Here is a 20064-nt window from a genome sequence, read left to right as displayed (position 1 = left end):
TTATAAAAATTCACAAAATTATAGATTGAGTCTTTTGTATTGTCTCAAATTGATACCAGTATTTTAACATAAAAAAAAAATAAAAATTGATACCAGTATTTTTGTATTGTCCGTCCTGCACGTTTTTGCAAAATTTGATAGTAAGCCATTAGCTATATGGAGGAGCTTTGGAATAAAATAAGCTAAAAACTGCTTACATATTAAGGCCAAATTTCGTAAGATTTATAACATCTACTTTGTTTACAAGTCACAAAAAATGGAGTTATAGTTGTGAGAGCAATTAGATTACAGAGAGAAATAACTCTAGAGACTTCTCCAGCTGTAGATGATTCAAACACTAAAAATGTTTTAAGCATTTTCAAATGTCATTACTCATTAACTCAAGTTAAGAATAAATTGTTTAGAAGAACTTGAGTTTGAATCCTAACTACAACATTTCTTTATCACACTTTACTTACCTCAGATCGAATTCAAAATTATCAAAACCCCTTTAGTTTTACATATACAACAACTCATGCAACAATGGTCCATGATGAAGTATACATTTTGTTTATAAATTTACACTTAATTACATGGTTCATCAAATTTAAGGAATCAAGTTGCCTGCATCGGATTCCTTCTCGCTGTCATTGTGTTGGGAGTCAAGGTTTCAGAATTCCTTGATTTGCCTTTGACCAAAAGAACAAGGTGAACTTCAAACTCTAGTTCACAGTATTAGAAGATTTACATAGTTCGCCTTAAGAAGTTGTCTATTCTGACATACAACAACTTCAACCTGAGCTCTTATTGACCCTATTAAGCCATAAGACTGAATCAACATGAAGCATATCAATCACAGAATTACGTCAAGCTTGCATTATATACACTTTGAAATCTGGATTCGAACGACAGAATGCAGCTAGCATGCTGTCACACTAACAGTATTCTCATATCTATCAACTGAACTTTGCAAGCTTTTCAAAGCTAAGTCTTTGAAAACTAGTGATAGAGGATATATCTATTCATCATTATCATAATCATCTATTTCAAGTACACTTGTGAGTGCTGACATCCATGCTTGCAAACCACTGGAAGCATCCTTTTTCATCATTACTTGCAAGTTGTCAACACCTTGCCTAGATGCTCCATATCTAAGCAAAAGAGTTCCAAGTGACCTTAAACTACAATCATCAAGTTGAATGGAAGCTGATACCATGTCCTTGAAAATCTCTATCGCTTCCTTGGGCCTCCCAGCAGTAGCATACAGGTCAAGGACAATATTATAACTTAATGAATCTGTCAACAGTCCTAATTTTCTCATCTGGTTTGCAATTTGAATGGCTTCATCAAACCTTTCAATATTCTTGTACAAAGATAACATCATCGCAAAGGAGAACTCATTTGCAGTTCCATTTTTCTTTAAGGTCTCGAATATCTCTTTTGCTTGGTCAACCATAGATTGCTTAGTATAAAGACCAATCATACAATTTGAAGAATATACTGCAGGACCTTCTTCTGATGATTGAAGCAACCTGTATGTTTCTTGTGCTTCTTTCAGGTTGCCAACTTTTGTGTACAACTTAATCAAAGTATTATATATAACTGTATTTCCCGGCAAACCAGCTTTTTTCATTTCATTGGCATAACTTATAGCTTCTTCAACCCTTCCGGCACCATAACGAGCATTGATCAATACCCCGTAAACTATAATATCCGGCTTCACACCATGTCCTATCATTTCCTTGTACACACCTTCAGCCATTTCCAATTGCCCTAATTTTACAAAACTGGAAATCACAGCACAATATGGGATACAATTAGTCACTAATCCTGCCACCTGCATTCTTTTCAAATAAGGCTTGGCAATGTGCGGCAGGTCAGCACTGGCCAAAACTTGTATGAGAGAACTATAACTGCATCTGTCAGGAGCTACACCATGTTTATCCATACTATCAAACAATTGACACGCTTTATCATAGCATTTCCCTACACCATAAGCTTTAATCATCACATTGAACTCAACAACACTGAGATTCTTCCGTTCTTGGCACCAACGGAAGACTTTCTCAGCTTCCAAAATATTTCCATGCTCCCCATATGCATCAATGTTGGCAGCATAGCACTCAGATGTCATATTGCCAGCTAGATGAAACCTTTGAAACCATAATAAGGACTGCTCAAGCTTTCCTGCTTCGATGTACATCCGAGTCAAAGCAGACTGGGTGAAATGATCAATTTCAAGGCCCTTCTCATCCATCTCTGTTATAAGCTCTTCTGCTTCACAAACCATTTTCCTTATTGAGTATGCATACAAGAGGGTACGGTAGCTCACAAGATCCGGCTCGAGGCAGGACTCCTTCATTCTTTTAAAATATCTGGTTGCCATATCGATATCATTATGCTTGGTATGCAGAGAGATAAGAGTATTATAGGTCCTTGTGTCAGGTGAGCATCGCAGTTCTTCCATTTTCCGCAAAAGTGAACTTACTTCCTCTAACCGTCCATGGTTTCCACAAATGTGAATCATCGTATTGAATGTCACCGTGGTAGGCGGTATGCCTTGTTTAAGCATCTTATCAAAAGTCTCAGAAGCTTCTTTCAGCTGACCAGCCTTTCCATATGTATCAATCAAAGTGTTATATGTATGTGACCCAAACGAAGCATTGGAAAACAACGCCCTCTCAACCGATTCCGGAGCATCCGTCATATGCTTATTATTTGGCCTCAAAGGTTCACCTAACGACCACTTTCTAAAAAACTCCTCAGCTTTCTGAAACTCTCCTGCTTTCTTATACAATTGAACCACAATCACCATAGTCACCTCATCAGGTTCAATCCCGTGTTCCAGCATAGTCTCAAGCCAGAAAAGCGCGTCTTCTCTAAGTCCACCTTTACCATAAACATCAATCAAAGTACCATAAGTAGAATTCGTCGCTACAATCCCTCTAGCATTCATCTGATTCCACAAACCCTCCAAAAGCGCCCACTCACGCGCTCTGCCAAGAATCCTAATCATAATATTATAATGAATCACATTCAAGTCAAGCTCGTTGTCATTAAACCAATTAAAAATTTCCAAAGCTCTATCCCACTTCACCTGCTGCTTCAAAATAATACTCCTTTCCTTGTTATTAATCTTACTCACCCACGGTCTTAATGCCTCTTCAACATCCTGAATCATATCCAAGTCTTTTAAAATCGAAGGAATGATTCCACCGTAACTGACACATTTTGTCGAACACTTGGTGTGCAAACCAATTTTACTTTTTTCAACAACCTCATCATCTGAATTCTTGTCAGGACACTGTTTCTTCAACTGGGTGTGTTGATTTCTTCGAAAGACAGTTCTTTGAACGCGTTTAACGACGTTTGTTCCGTTTTTGAAAGGGAGTTTCTGTTTTTTGAGTGTGTTGTTGGAAAGTTTTTCGGCTTTGTCTATGTTGGTGTTTGCATTTGCGAATATGGTTGTGTGAGTGTAAAAGAGTTGAACCTTGACAAACATTTTTTCTTTGAAGAGAAAAAGGAGAGATATTTGAGGTTTGGTGTTGGTGTTGAGTTACTTGGCAAATTGCAGAATGACAGAGGTTGTTTTTGTTTGATGATGTGTTTTGGAGTGAAGCTGCATGCTAAAGGGGGTCTTTGATGGCATGTTTGGTTTGAAAAATAACAAAGTTTTTTTTTTTTTTTTTTTACAAATTGAATAATAACAAAGTTGATAATGTGTTGCTTGGATTGGAAGTATTCCAAAACAAAATGTCTTCCCAACTGCTAGGTTGTAATAACCAGGACAACTTAATTTATTTGTTATGGTTAATTAAAAATCGTTTTAACGAGTATCCTAAAATATTCTTTAAACATTTAATATTAAAGAATTATTCTTTAAAAAAATCAAGTATTATAATTTTTTTTTGACAAAAAATATTATAATTTTATTATTTCAAATCCTTAGAAGTGTCTCAAAGACACTCGTAGAAACTCGTTAATATTTCTCAAATATATAATATAAGCCAATTTATCAATTGTCTCTTATGCATATATATATATATATATATATATATATATATATATATATATATCAATACATGAATAAATAATGGTAACGTCACATTAATTCATGATGCTAAGTTCATTGTGTGAATTAGTCTATACAAAGACAATTGAATGTGCTAAGTTGAATAAATAGTTTTTTTTTTATTCTCTTAGAAAGGTAACTAATTTGAATTCATAAGTTCGAGTAAATGAAAAATTAATAGATATAAATATGTAAATTGAGTTCAGTTTTTTTTTTTTTTTTTATACTTTATGGAGAATACGTAAACTTTTTAAAAAGGCAACTAATTTGAATCATAAGTTCGAGTAAGTGCAAAATTAATACATATGTAAATATGCAAAATTGAGTTTACACATCATCAAAAAATTTATATTTTATCGAGAATACGTAAACTTTTTAAAAAAGTAACTGATTTGAATTCATAAGTTCGAGTAATTGCAAACTTAGTACATATATAAATATATAAATTGAGTTCACATATCATAAAAATATCAAAAATACGTAAACACATCCATGTTAAAATTGTTTTTCTGATATAATCACATATTATTCACAAACACAAACATATGAATACTAGCGGTATCAATACAATCTTTTTTTAAAAAAACAGTATCAGTACAATGTTAGTTAAAAATACAACATAATGTCAATGAAAAATATATAAATTCCGATAAAAAATACTAAAAAAAAATCAATGTTCCTTCAAAAAAATAAAATAAACCAATGTTGGTTTTATTAAAAAATAAATATAAAGTTTGTTGGTTATATTAAAAAATAAATATAAAGTTTGTGGTACATTGGTAGTATTTTTGTTTTGAGGGTCCAGAATGAAATACAAAAGTGTAGAAATAATTAGCAAAAATCAAAATACTAAAAATAAACAAATGTTTTTGAATTATAGCGTTAATAAATAGGTTTAAGGTATTCCGATAGCAGGCAAATTATTATAGGCTGCGGCACCCACCGGTGCTTCTCGCGTTTTCTACGAACTTAGAACTGATTATTCCATTTTTCTCCTCAATTTCGCTCAATTATAAATCGCGATTCTCCCTCCCAAACGCGATTATTCCAATATCCGCAACGTGGAGTAGAATGCTCTCTCCCAAACGTGACTGTTTCGATTAGCGATTTCTCGATCCTTGAATTAAACCCTTACCGGAATTCAATTCTACGGCGATGTCTTCGTCGGTACAACAAGTTGTTAAGCGTGCCAAATACAAAACCACTGTGAAAGATCCTGGTACTCCTGGTGTAATCAAATTGGTATTCTCTTAGCGCTTTAACCATTTCAATTTGCATTCACATTGCGAATTTTTGTTGCCTGATTCGTGATTTTCGCTTTGCAGACTCGACAGAAGCTTGTTTTCAAGCCTAATGATCCAACATCAAACAACAAGCTTGACGTTGATTTCAGATTAATCAAAAGTACTTTTCAACTAAACAACTTAATTAAGTGCTTATCATATAAGTGATTATGTATAAGCTATTTCTATAACAATGGATAAAATAAAGTCAAATTGTTTTTATTTAAGTTATAAGTTGTTTTCATGAGCTATCCTTGAGTGGTAAACAATTTATGGATGTTTCATAAGATGTTTTTATAAGTTCTCATAGAAAGTCTCGCAAGTGCTTATGTCAATAGATAACTCAAAAAAGTTAATTCGAACAAGCTTTCGACTTTGAATCAGTAAACTGATTGTAAACCTTAATCACTATTGAAGCCTTACAATATGTTTTTATTTGCCTAATATCAGAATATTATTGATAACATGTGCTGTGCGCATAGTTTGATGTTGTTTATTATATTCTGATTGCGAAAATTTAGGTCAAAAAAACACCAAAGAGGGGTCAACCAAACCACCATGGCTAAACCTTCTACATTCTCAGGTATTTATTTTGTTTATTTCGGCTGTTGCTATTCTTTGCTACATTGTGGTGGTATTTATGTAGCCTGAGTGTTGTGTTTGTTCGATTTTTTAATTTTATTTTTTGTTTAAACACTGCTCTGTTGAGTTATATTCATTTCATTTTGTGTGCTATGGTTAACTTAGTAGTGCAATGCTTTACGTGAGTAATGTTTGTTTCTTAAAATGAACTTTTAAAATTATAAGGTGTTATGTTCCAGGGCAGTTACATCTTTGAGTTTGAAAGCTTTTCAGATCTTCATGTTTGCCGGGAATTTGCTGGTAAGTTTCTATTTTGGCTACTGCTAAATAAAATATATTTTTTGTTGGTGTTGTTTTTTTTAATTTTTTATTTCTCTTTAAAATCTTCTTCTGTGGTTTCTGTAACTTAATTATCATTCATTGAATTGTGGTACACTGGTGCTTTGCCTGATTTGCTATTACACTGTTTAACTGTTTGACCGTAGGCTTGTGTTTCAGAGTTAGAGTTTCTTTCAAAAGGTTTTCATTGATTAAACATATCCAAACCATTAAAAGATGTTTTAAAAATATGATTTTAGATGTGCTAAATTATTTAGGGGGGTGTTTGTTTCCTGGTTTAAAAAGTTATTCCCAAGAAAAATTGATGCATCACCAAATAATTTATCTTACAAAGAATTTGAGCATGGTATCGACCTTCCTATTGATTTTCTAATGCAGTTATAATTTACAACTAGAAATTGTTAACAAAGAAGGTATGAAGTAAAGTAACATGAAAAGGAGACTCTGAGTTGTCATGATTTTTCTTTTACTCCCTCTCTTTATTCATCTGTCAATACTTTTATTTTCAGTTGTTTCATATATGTTTTCCTATTGTGTTTTTTTGGTACATTTGAGCAGCTGGTATTATTAGCAAGCCTGTAGAAGCCCCAAAAGTTGTTTCCGATGAACAGCTTAGCACTGCCGAAATGACACTGAGGATGAAGCTATTAGGAGAAGATAGGTATTTGCTTTTTACTATTGTACTTCAACTTTTTTGAAAGAAAATATTGTTTACTATTCTGCTCATGGCTTAATTTCTTGTTGCAAACTCCTCTTTGTTTTGCTATTGTACTGTTACTTCAAAATTATCCATTTATTTATTTATAGTTGCTCTTGCTCAAAATGCCACTTAGTAGCAGTAGCCCATGGTCATATGGTCGTCTTAGTTTAAGTTATTTCTTGACTGGATCAATGTTATTGACTTTGCTTAAGTTCAACTATTGCAGTAAATTGAAGAAGATTCATATGGAACTTGTGATGAGTGATAAGCTTACAGAATCAGAATTTTGGGCTACAAAGAAGGTAAATGTAATCTAGATATATTACTATGTAGTGTATTATTGTTCTTAGTATTTATTCCTTGTTTGCCAAGGGCATCTGGATATTAAACTACCCTGGGGCCTTTATATATTTAATAATGATAGATCTGTTGTTGATATTATGATGATTGAAAGAGTTTTTATTCATAAAAAACAAAAAACAAAAAAATACAACGTGAAGTATATTGCAAATCAAATATTTGTGTATAGGACTTGGTCATTTTAAGGGGTTACTCTAATATATAGGCAGAGAGATTGTAGAGCTTTGCTCTATTTATGTATCCGTTTTTATATGGAGGATATCTTACCCTCCGATTCTCTTGTAAATTACTTATCTTTAAAAAACATTTTACAGAAATTGCTCGACCAAGATGAAAGCCGAAAGTTAAAACAAAGGATTGGATTTAAAAATTCTTTGATCTTCGACACAAAGCCTACTAGTGATGGTCGGGTATGGCACTGCATCTTCTCTTTTGCATTTATACTTTATTTTTTTGATTGCACTCAGATGGGTTTGGATCTCATCATGAGAACATTGTATATTTAACTGTCTGTATATTGCAGCTAAGTAATTGTTTAAAAGCCACATCAAATTGAAATATTGAATATTGTTTAGGATTTTTTTTTATTCTCGTCTGTTATTGTGCACATAACTCAGCTTTTGGAAGCTTTTAGTGTATGACAATTCTATGGCAAACGGGCTTTGAATCTGATGAATATGGTTGATTAGTTTTGTTTTACAGTTTGCAAGAATAACCATTGAAAATAAAGTCTTTAAAACTTGTGTTTGGGTAATGTATTTACTATAAAATGTGATCTAACACTAATAAAACAAGCTGATTGTATCGGTGATTAGAATATAATATGTATGCTCTTGTTAGCAAAACCCAAATATAGGCATTACACTCATTTGTCATTGTACTTAAAAGAAATTATCATAATGTTTCGAGATGAAATCTGGTTTGTCGTTTTATTTGAAAGTGATTAGAGTCTTCAAATTTTAAAACCCTGTTTGTTATCTTCTTATGGGATTAAAATTATCCTCTTCATTAATGGTGAGGCCTTTTATTAAGTCTAATACTGATTGCTAAGTTGTATACTTTTCTCAAGTGTTTGGAGGAATTAATAAGTTGAAGAGAATACACGGTTTTTTTTTTTTTTGTGTGAATCGGATGTCCTCTGCGCTCAACTGTAGAGACTTTTCTCTCGAGTCGGGTAGGACCGCAGTAGGTGACGAAGCTCTCCCTCGAGATTTAACACTTATGCATTCCCATGGCTGGATTCGAACCCAAGACCTCTGGTTAAGCTGGAAGAGATCCCTTGTCATCTCATCCAAGCGCTCTTGGGTAGAGAAGACACAATAGGATTGGGAAAATCAGGCAATGCAAACTGTAATAATTGTCTTGTATTTAAAAGATTAGTGACTCCACATTTACATAACAAGGGCATAGCAAGTCTATACTACTGCTAGTGGTGCACATGTCAGTGAAAGTAGATGCCCTAGATTGTCGTCTTATGCTAATGAACTTCTGTATTTATGGACGAGTCCATAAAAGGAAATTGTTTACAAAACAATAGTTGATGATACATTTGAAGCTTGTCCTTATTATGCATTTTTAGAATTCCATGTTTGTTTTATTCGGTTCTAAAATCCGAGAACAAGAAACTTTTTTGTTTTATTTTTAGCTTTTAAAGTTATTTTTTTTTTAGAAATGCTAATCAAATGCCCCCACTATTACTGTCATATCTGTACTTCGATTGTTCTTTGAATATTAAAAATTCTACCCAAATATGTCTGATATTATTATTATTATTATTATTATTATTATTATTATTATTATTATTATTATTATTATTATTATTATTATTATTATTATTATTATTATTATTATTATTGCTATATATATATATATATTATAAGAGTTTGCTAGGATACACCCACTAGTTTTTATTAAGGCGTGTTTTAGCAAAGATATAACTAAAACGTTGATAAATACACCTTGAGGTGTATGTTGCTATAACACACCTTGTAAAAAATAAGTGGGTGTACGTTAGCAACTCCTATAGGCATTTGCTAGAATACACCCTAAGGTGTAGCTTGCTAAAACACTCCCACATAAAAACTAGTGGGTGTGTTCTAGCAAATATATAGCCGTCATTCTGTGTTGCACGGGTGCGGGTACGGGATACGGCATTTCTCAAAAAACAAAGGTACGGGTACGTTACGATAATTTTTTTTTTAATTTAAAATAAATAACATTGCATGAGAAAATTATATTGCTCAAATGACGACAAAAATTCAACCAAAAAAAAAAATTACAACGCTAAAACATCCAAATTGAAAAACTAAAGTCCGGGATAAAACTTAATAACTATGCATGAATAGGAAAAATCACACTCCAACTGTGTCGATATCACTATTTCCTTCCTCATCTTCAGTAAAATGACTAGCTTCAATGCTATTAATTCTCATAAAAGGGCTTGTTTTTCTCAAAAAAAAAGAGGATGTGCGTGGAGTTAAGTTTGACTTTTATAAAAAAAAACTATAATTGCTCCATTTTCTCCAAAAAAAGAGGATGAACGTACCCAATCAGTACCACTGCAGTACCCCGTCCGTACCCAACCATTAAAAAAAAAAAAAACCTGGTGCTTCATGGGTGCGTACAGTACGCGTACAGTACGTGTACCAGTACCCGCGCAGTACCCGGTACGGGTACGTTTAGCAAAACGGAGTACCCGTGCTTCAGTGTCTCATTTATTCTGCTAATTGTTCTTGTGGGGACTCTTCAAAGTAAAACATATCACGCTGCTCTCATCTTCTTCTTTAAGCGACTGTTCTTGCAGACAAATTACACAATCGATCATCCCTTTGCTACATAGATTTCAATTTCATTCTCGGTCAATATACATCTCTCATTTCTCTTCATCAGGATCTTATTTTGTAAACGCAATTTCAAGCTAAACATAAAAATGAGAATTGACTTTAATTTGTAATGTTGAGAGAACTATCCTCTTTTGCACAATTTTAAAGCATTTCCAAATTTTATACAACACTGGTTTTATTAAGGACCTGTAGCTTGTTTTGATTATTATATGTATGAAATTATTTCATACATCATCATCATCATCATTATTACTATTATTATTATCTCATGCATTTTATACAACGATGGTTTCAATAAAGACCTAAGCTTCCTTTGATGCATGTAGCCAACTTAGTATTATTTGTTATATTGGGTTCTCAATTTTTTAAAGCCATGTTCATGATCTCTCGGCACTGGATTTTTTAGCTTCAGATGCATGCATATATGTAATAACAAGTGGGTTGTTTTCTCTTGTTTTGTTTTTCAGATAAATCAGGTTAAATTTCAATTGACTCCAGAGATAAAATATCAGGCATGGGACTACATCTAACTCTGCTCTCTTTTAGTTCACTAGATTTCCAGAGTCTTGAATCGTTTAAAGTTTCTAATGCTACATATAATGATACTAAATTTCAAGGCTCGATTTTTTGCTTTAAATGTTTAGCTAATTGGTGGGAGCTAACCGGGTTTGATTTATGCTGTTATGCACAGAAATAGCATGCCGAGTAGGGTTATATATAGATAGCTACATTAAATAGTTTATGCTAGCACAAAAGTATCTTTTGCACATGTAACATGACATAGGTTTCACATCTTTTCTATGCGTTTTTCTTGTGCATTCATATGCTTGCACTTAGTTTGTAATACTGATATTAGGTGATATTGAGTTGAAATCAAGAATAATTATAATATGAGAGGGTGTTTTCACTACATCTCTGGCAGTGGGGTTCCATTTGCCCTGGAAGAGACATATCCTAACTTATATGTGAAAATTGGAGAATCTACAATACAACAAGTTTCATGGTTAAGTACTTTTGTTTGAGTCCATCATACAAAGTAATATGGGGGGATAGAGGGTGACGTCAATCGTAGGATCTAAGCAGTGTGCCTGAAATGGAGGAATTCTTTGGGCATGACTATGATACAAAAATATCACTCAAAGAAAAATTACAACTATAAGACTTGAAATGTTGTACAAGACAAGATGTTTGGTCGTAAAGAGCCAACGAGAAAGTAAACTCAGTGTTGTTGAGACTAATAATTTTACATTGAACGAACAACCACAGAAGATTGGATCAGCAATCCGATCATTGAAGAGAAAATTGGGATAGCCCCCTTTGTAAAAAATGTGGCAGTCTCTTCTCGGATGGTTTGAACAAAATTAAGAGAGGTTTAGAAGTAAATGTTCCATCGTAAGACTTAAGATATTGTGGTGTCAATTGACATATGTAGCCTACTCCACCTATTGGGGTTCTCATTGAAATTCTATTTATTGGGATAAGACTTGTGTTTTTGTCGTCAATAAATTGAGTAATAGCTTTCAACCTATCTGAGTATCAACATGATTAGTTTTTCTCTTTTTTTTTTTTTTTTGTAGCTACAATTAGTGCATGAGCAACTCATTTTATTTGAGATTTTACTTGTTTGAGTTCTACATCTTATGGAATGATTTTTTGGGGATATTAAAGTTAGTTAGTTTGATGAGGATGTTAAGATATTTTCTCAACCGTAGACGTACATTAATGAGGAGGTTGAAAAGGACTTCCAAGATTAGTCATAATAAATTGTCATTTCAAAAGGTTTTATTGAAGTTGTCTGGCTTCTGTTTTGAAGGTTAAGGAGAGTGTTTTTTTTAACTTACTTCGAGTTCAGAATTTTTTAAATTTTTATGTTTAGCGAAAGTTTTCTAGTGTTTGGAAGTGGTTGTCGCAGCTTCCATTTTTGTCTTACGGGTTGGAACTGTTTTTCCTTTTTGCTTATGTCTAAGCTTTGTATTTCTTATGGATGCTTTTATTAGACTATCTTGGGACTGCATTGGTGCATTTCTTATAGAATAATGCAGTCTGCTAATTGAGGAAGGAACATTATGATTTATTTTTTAATTTCATGTTTCTATATTTGTAGGTCGTGGTTTGTAGTAGAACGTGACCTAACTTTTGTATAAATTGCTGTTGGTTTTTTGTATTTTATATCACATCAAATTATTCTAGCTTTATTTCTTTCTTTTCCTTTTCCCCCTCTAATCCCTGTAAATTAAATAAATTTTTTATCCTCTTATATTTCATCCTAAACTTCAGTATTGATTTTCACTTGTATTTCTTTCACATTTTCTTATATTTCTTCTTTCACTTGAAGAAATGACTTGCAGACTATTTCCTTACTTTCTTTGCATTGTTGTCTTTCCAGATTTTTGCCCTCAAACCAGCAGTTCACCAGGCATTTCTCAATTTTGTACCCAGTAAGGTATTATAGATGTCAATAAATTTCTGTTATCATCTTTTATATTTTCACATCTAAACTAATCCATTACTCTGCACACTGAATTATTTTATTTCTTCCATGGCCTTCAAATTCCAGATGAGCGAGGTAGATTTCTGGAACAAATACTTCAAAGCTGAATATCTCCATAGTACCAAAAATGCTATTGCAGCAGCTGCTGAGGCTGCTGAAGATGAAGATCTTGCTGTTTTTTTGAAAGATGACGAGATATTAGAAAATGAAGCTCGAAAGAAGGTCTTCCTCTTTTTTTCTTTTTTAATCTTGTTGAAAATCTTGTCGTTTCATACTTTAATTCTCAGTTCCATTTACTTCACTGTGTGTTTTTGCAGGTTCGACGGGTCGATCCAACTTTAGACATGGAAGCAGACCAAGGGGATGATTACACTCATCTTCCTGTAGGGTGAATGAAACTATTCTGCATCTCATATATTATGTCGTTTTTCAATTTACATTTAAAGTAAAACTTTCAGTTGCAATTCTTAATCATTCTTTGCGCAAAGTAGTGCTAGCAACTCTTACTACACTCTGCCGACCATTTTAGTAAGAGGATAATTGGCAGTTCAATTGTTTTATTTTATTTAAGGGATTCAAAAACATATTTTCCATATCTTTTCCTTGATGTTTCCAAGACTTGGGAGGAAGCATAGGAACATAGAAAAGATTGATTTTTCACTAAGGCCCCGTTTGGTTTGAGCTTATTTTGAGCTTATGAAAAATAGCTTATGTAAATAAATAAGCTTTTATTTTAATTTATAAGCTCTCACTAGCGAAAATTGTATCTTCATAAACTGTTATTTCATAGACTACCTTAAAAACTTATAAATAATACATAAAAACTTATTTATTTGCATAAGTTGTTTTATATAAGCTCTAAAATAAGCTAATCCAAACGGACCCTAAGGCTGTCTTGTAGTCTCAAAGTGAAGTTGCTATAGTTGTGTAGTCTGAAATAAAGGAAAGCTATGCTGCTTTAATTTTGCAGCATAAGATTATGGAAGTTTTGTTTAAGATATCTAAACACATCTCCAGGAATATGTGTGTATGGAACGTGAACTCCAATGTATGTTACAAGGTTAAAAATTTGTTTAAGATATCATAAGAGTAACATTTTGTTGCTACAGTTTTGCATAAGGGTAACCTTTTGCCGTGTTACTTTGCGGTCATGTCTGTTATCCTCCAATAGTCCAGTTACTCTTTGACCATCATTGTTCCATCCCAACTGACCTGTCTGTTTTCCTCGAGTCATTGTCCCAGCTTCTGGTGAACACGTACAGCTGTCAATCTTCCTCTTCCTTTGCCCACATGTCAGGGATGATAAGTGGGTGAGAGGAGAAAGAATCAAATCCCCAAAGTGCAATGCTAAAACAACTAAGAATCCAAGCGCAAGAATAAGTTTCACTCATTTATGGATGCCAATAGCTAGAAAGAGAATACAGTTGGATGTTAGGATACGGTTCCCCCCCCCCCCACAATGGAGGAGAGATAATGTGAATGACCGCATGTCCAAATGTTCTGCACCCTTACAGTTATGTCATACTTCTGCTGATTACTGAGAATGGGTAGCGTATGACCTGTTGTACTTGAACAACATATGACAACCTTTTCCTATAACTGAATAGAAATAAACAAAGCAGTTATGCTAACATCTAAATAGTTTCAACAATATGGATAAGCAGATTCTGAATCCTTTCCAATGTCGTCCTCTAATGACCTGGTTAGATATCACAAGATTTTCAACTTTAGTCCACGGAAAAATTAGCTCTCATGACTTGCTTCTTTCAACTTGGGGGATAGTTTTGGTATCAGGTTTTAGTGCTCATTGGGTAGGAATCACCTTTCTCTACTTCTATTGATCTTACCCTTGCCTTGATAACTGTTTACAATATTCAGCCAATGACTATCCTTGAGGGATTGGTGAGGTTACTAATTGAGTTACTTTGTCTTGGTTGTCTTACCCGTTATAGGCTCTATTATCTTTGCTGTCTGTAGCCACTGATAATTCTTCTTTTTTCTTTCCTGCATATAATGTGGATTATGAATGAGTTGTGTGCACGTGTCATTTGCATATTCTAGACGTATGCTGGTGATCATTTATTTATTAACAAAATTTTAAATGTAGCACAGTTGTCTATCTATGTTGTGTTAGTTCAGAACTACTAGTCTGCATTGAATTTTTGTATTTTAACTCTTTGCTCTATTTGGTGAAAAGGATCATGGGATTTTCCGTGATGGTAGCAAGGAAACATCTGAAGCTCAAAATACTCTGTATCGGAGAACGTTGTTGCAAGATCTCAACAGACAAAGTGAGGTGGTTCTTGAAGGAAAAACTTTAGGTAATCTCTCTCTCTCTCTCTCTCTCTCTCTCTCTCTCTCTATATATATATATATATATATATATATATTTTGATGATATTTTTTTTGTTTCATAATTTCATTCTTAAACTTTGTTCGTATTTTGGATGTTTTATGTCTGTCTCATGGAATTCATTCCTTATACTTTCTCTGTCTTAAACTCTACAAGAAAGAAAGAAGGTCTTTTGATTGTAAACGTGTAAAGATTGTCAAATATACATTTCATAATTGAATCATTCACTTTTTTTTTTTTTTTTGGGAAAAGCACGTGATTAATTTGCACTACTCCATTAGTCGGTATTGAAGTTGCTGTATGATTATGCTCTACAAAAATGAATAATAGTTCAAATGCAAAGTGAAGGAAGAGAAACTAGTTGCTTCATATGCCGACTCATTTACTGCATTAACTAGTTGCTTCATACGCCGGCTCATTTATTGCATTGGTTCTCTATCTTCTGTGTAATTACTTCATAGAAATAGGATAGGACATTTTCTGGACACTTTTTCAGATACATTTACTTCTCTTTTTTGTGCATTCTTTTAAAACTTGTTTCTCGAGCAGATCATTTAGTGGCTGTACAAAATGATGGTTCTAACTGCCAATCCGCAACTTTACTATGTGTCTTAAATTCCTCTTGTTTCTTTCTGTTGAAGCATTTTATTGGCACCAAGTGTTTTCTGTACATTTGAAAGTGTTGATCCAAACATCAAAATAGTCCCGAAATAAATTGAATTCAGAATATGCAATTAAACCTGTGTAGGTGCAACATATTTATGTTAGAATTGTCTGGTCTGATGATTCAGATTTCAAACATAAATGTAGATATAGATATGGAACATCCAAGAACAGCGGTAGAAGTGCTTGCTCGGAGAAAACATGGTTAGTGAAACTAACTTATTTCTTGTCCTTTTTCTTTCCGTTCATGTTGTGCAAGCTCTTAATTTGTACCACTATACAGAATCTGATGGGGTTGTAGAGGAGAGGCGAACCAGAATTTCTAAGATGGCCCAGATTGAAGATCTTCAGGCACAAGATGATCATCCATTTGCACCACTCTGTATCAAGGTCCTACTTTGTCTCTAGAATTAAATGAACTCATATTCCTAGTGAATAGCTCCAGTCATAAAATCTATTCATGATTAAATAATTTTCTTTTTAGATTAAATATTTGTTAAAGTGTTATGACTCTTATGTGGTTTCTTGGTCAGGATCCTCGTGACTATTTTGATTCTCAACAAGCTAACGCAGTAAAAACCTTGGATGATTCTCTAGCCGGTAAGGAGAAAATAAGATGCAATTTGGGTTCTGAGGAAGCCTATGGCTCTTTGAGGGGGTCCATATCTAACATCAAAACTATGGGATTAAGGGATCCTCTATTGAGTCATGAGGTTGCTTTTAAGGTAATGGCATTTGTATTGCTTAGTTTGAAATAAAAACAAACCACTTTTTACAAAATTACTAATTTGTATAGTTAAATACTCAATGTTTTAGTCAAAAAACATATTTTCCCGTTTTGATTATTTCTGTGTTCACGAAAACTCTGTTATATTGGAAATGAAAGTGGTTTTTTTTTTCCAGGTCCTTACTGAATTGACTAAAAACATCTCAAGCACCAAATCAAATCTTGGGAAAAGTTCACAGGAGAGTGTCCTTGATATATTACCCAACACAACTAAGGAGAAACTACTAGATGTGAGTCAACTGCTGTTGTTTATGATATATTTTAGAAGGAAATAAATAAGAGTGGACGAAAAAGAAAAAAATTAAAGAGATTTGGGGATAGTCTTATTATAATATCTGTTGAGATTGAAAGTGTCACGTAAGTTGCTGTAATTTTCAAGCAGTGGTGTAACTTTCATAATCTAAATAAAGTTATTGGGTATGTCTATATGCGTTTCTATTATAAATATAGGCTAAAATATGGTTTTAGTCCCTGCAAATATGCCTTGTTTTGGTTTTAGTCCCTGTCAATTTTTTTTGTAGTTTTTGGTCTCTGCAAAATATTTTGTTTTTGAAAATAGTCCCTGATCCCACTTTTGTGATGATTTGCATACGTGGCACATTATAACTGAACCAATTTTGTAGTTTTTGGTCCCTGCAAAATATTGTGTTTTAAAAAAGGTCCCTGCAAAATTTTTTTTTTTTGAAAATAGTCCCTCTGGGCATATTTTCAAAAACAAAAAATTTTGCAGGGACCAAAAACAACAAATTTTTTTTACAGGGACTAAAACCAAAACGAGGCATATTTGCAGGGACTAAAACCATATTTTAGCCATAAATATATGATATATTTTAATGTGTGCTTTTTGTCTTCTTTCCAGAATTGGATTTGCAGTCAGGAATTACTGAGGCACTTTTGGTCTTCTTATCCAGTAACAACTCAAAGTCTTGTTAGTAAGGTGAAAATTGAATGTGATTTCAGTAAGATCTTTCAATGCTGATTGCCATGCATGACTTATCTAATAATGCACCACATATGTTACTTGCTTGCAGTTATTTTCTTCACTTTTTTTTTTTTTTTTTTAATCTTGGCCACCTCTTATTCTCCCCATTTCATTATAAAATAAAGAGTATGATAGAATATAGAAACTAATATTGATAATTATTTCAATTATAATTTTGGTGGAAATATGCATCATATATGCATTATAGTGCGCAGATCTTTTGATAATGATTTATTTAGAAAATTTCTGAATTGTATTTTATTGTATTTGATGTCTTGTTCACTTGACAATGAGATGCAGGCTAGAAGACTGAAAGACGCCATATCACAAATATATTCTAAACTCGAGGTATGTATTTAGTAGAAGCCTCTACTAGTATTCCTCAGTTGAATAATACCGTTGTTTTATTTTGTCATTGCATGGACACTTTCATTCCTTTTAAAAACAATATACACTTTCATTAGTTTTATTAGTAGTAACTACTTAAGCCTATTGTTATCTGCTTAATCTAGGAAATAAAGGTATCTGCAAAGTCAGACCTACGGCACCAGGTTTCCCTTGTTGTCCATCCAATGCAGCAGGTGAGCTCCACATAATTTCATTTGATCGTAGTTATGTCTCATTCCATCATCATCCTCAAATTGCTTTCTACATAGAGTGATGAAATTGTGCAATGCGGAAACATGAAATATAAGTTCAGTACTTCATAACCCCCCTTAGAAGCCTGTCCATATCTATCTCCATCACCCCAACCATTTTAAAACTGTTGTCGGGTTGCCTCTTTTATTTTTGGCACTGAATGGTATGATTCTTTTGCAGCCTCTGCTTAATGTTTTTGTACAAGAGGAATGTTAACAACGCATATTATGAAACACTTTTAATTATTAGATGAAATTTATATGGGATCCATTAAATTATGTGGGTTTTGACTCGTTTTGTGGGGTTCATTCCCTATTATATCCAACAATTGTGTGCTGAATATAGTGTCCTAACACTAGTGTATTGCATACATGTCTCTGTTCGTAACCAAAAAAAAATACATGTCTCTGTTCAATCCAATTGTATGCTTCTTTGTTTACTATCTTTGATTTTGTAATATCTGTAATGTTTGTTGCATCGCATTATCGCATAGTGGATTAAAAGAAAAAGACATTTTGGTGCAGGCTCTGGATGCTGCTTTGTTACATTACGATGCTGACGTTAGGAGAAGAAATGCTAAAGGGTCGAAGCCTAATGGTTATGTTTAGAAGAATGATATTTCTCTGTAATAACAATTTAGGAATGTATATTCCGTCAATTTTGCCGTGACCCCAAAACCGTATGGCTATTTATCTTTATATCGTGATCAAATGAGTTAGTAATACTAGAATTATCGACGATTTTTTTTTATATATAATTATATAGAATTTAATTTCATAAATATTTTATGAGATTAATTTTTATACACTGACAATGTAATTTTTTTACACATGTATTCAAAAGCATTTGTTGAATTTTTTTTTCTTCGAACAAGCCAAAATGAATACCAACGAATAAGCATTCTCCCTAACATAAGGCATTCAAGAGAAGAACACCAAAGTTTGACACCTTACTGTTAAAGATCTTGCTATATCTTTCTTTCTAACTTAGCTAAACATATGAGAGTCAAACTAATTGCAACAAGAAGTGTGCTGAGTAACTAACTAAACTGGATCAACCGAAGAAAAACCTACCGAATGATGAACAACATGTCAAAGAGAACAATATATTATGAGCCAAAAACAAATGATTTGGTGATTCAAGGTTACCACAATAACTAACACATAATTGAGATGCGTGATGAAAGATGTCTCTTCTAAATAAATTATCCTTTGGTGGACAACCCTATTGTGAAAGAGACACAATGCAAATATTGAAACCGTCAAAGGGACGTCTTTATGACAAATGAAATCCGAAACAAACGTATGATGGTGTGTTCCTGATTAGTGAGAAAATGATTCACACCATTAACTGAATAACCTGCAGCAGAGTCTAATCGTCAAAGCAACTGGTCCTCATTATAAACCTGCAGATTAACCGTTTGTTGTAAAATTATAAAGATCAAAATGTAAATTGGTTTTAAAATCTCTTCCCTACCGTTTTGAAACTAACCAATGTAATTAAAATGTCTCCTCTCTCTTTTGAACCAAATATAGGTAACTAAAATTCCATCTCCCCCTCTGTTCAACCAAACTTAATCTTACTCAATAGTTAGCTTTGTAGAAATTACTAAAATCCCTAGGCCGACCAAATGCAAAATTCGAGTTCACAAATTTCTGTCCTGGCCCCCCTTGCTTCGATGTACATTATACACCGTACCTTACCACAGCTTGTCTTGAGTGATACAACAAAAGATTACTGAATATCATTGCTTAATTTGTCTGATAAATGTGTTACTTAATTTGTCTCATAAATGTGTTACTTTAACCAATGTTCCAAGGACACTAGTTAGCATTCTCCTTGTTGGATTGTCTTTTTTGTATGAATGTATTCAATGATGATTTTTTAGATTCCAAGATAATTGGTAGTATTAATAAGGGTATAGTTGAAAAATTAATAATAATAAATGCATCTACAAATTTATTGATAGTCTTACATTTAAGAACAATTTT

General features: G+C 33.1%; 2 protein-coding genes across 3 annotated transcripts; one reads left to right on the top strand and one right to left on the bottom strand.

Moving 5' to 3' along the window:
- Positions 1-457: 457 nt before the first annotated feature.
- On the bottom strand, positions 458-3743 carry LOC146957725 (pentatricopeptide repeat-containing protein At3g23020-like). Its single transcript, XM_085738559.1, has one exon. It carries the CDS (start codon positions 3479-3481, stop codon positions 998-1000), a length of 2484 nt encoding a protein of 827 aa, XP_085594685.1. The 5' UTR covers positions 3482-3743; the 3' UTR covers positions 458-997.
- Positions 3744-4968: 1225 nt separating this feature from the next.
- LOC146957724 (general transcription and DNA repair factor IIH subunit TFB1-1-like) lies at positions 4969-18927 on the top strand. 2 transcript variants are annotated; one of them, XM_085738524.1, is made up of 20 exons: positions 4969-5293; positions 5377-5455; positions 5856-5917; positions 6156-6216; positions 6814-6916; positions 7182-7257; positions 7630-7725; positions 10626-10670; positions 12545-12601; positions 12716-12871; positions 12967-13032; positions 14847-14970; positions 15813-15869; positions 15949-16055; positions 16199-16390; positions 16569-16682; positions 17312-17389; positions 17735-17782; positions 17947-18015; positions 18598-18927. In XM_085738524.1, exons 1-20 carry the CDS (start codon positions 5207-5209, stop codon positions 18679-18681), a joined length of 1761 nt encoding a protein of 586 aa, XP_085594650.1. In that variant the 5' UTR covers positions 4969-5206; the 3' UTR covers positions 18682-18927. The 2 variants fall into 2 exon arrangements, with proteins under 2 accessions (XP_085594650.1, XP_085594655.1); XM_085738529.1 differs by lacking the exon at positions 10626-10670.
- The last annotated feature ends 1137 nt before the right edge of the window (positions 18928-20064 follow it).

The sequence above is a fragment of the Medicago sativa genome, chromosome 1, assembly GCF_051527215.1.
Source record: "Medicago sativa cultivar Bolivia chromosome 1, Bolivia_mono, whole genome shotgun sequence".
In the NCBI taxonomy this organism is placed as follows: Eukaryota; Viridiplantae; Streptophyta; class Magnoliopsida; order Fabales; family Fabaceae; genus Medicago; species Medicago sativa.
Note: the sequence above shows the minus strand (reverse complement) of the source record. Positions and strands in the feature narration are given on the sequence as shown.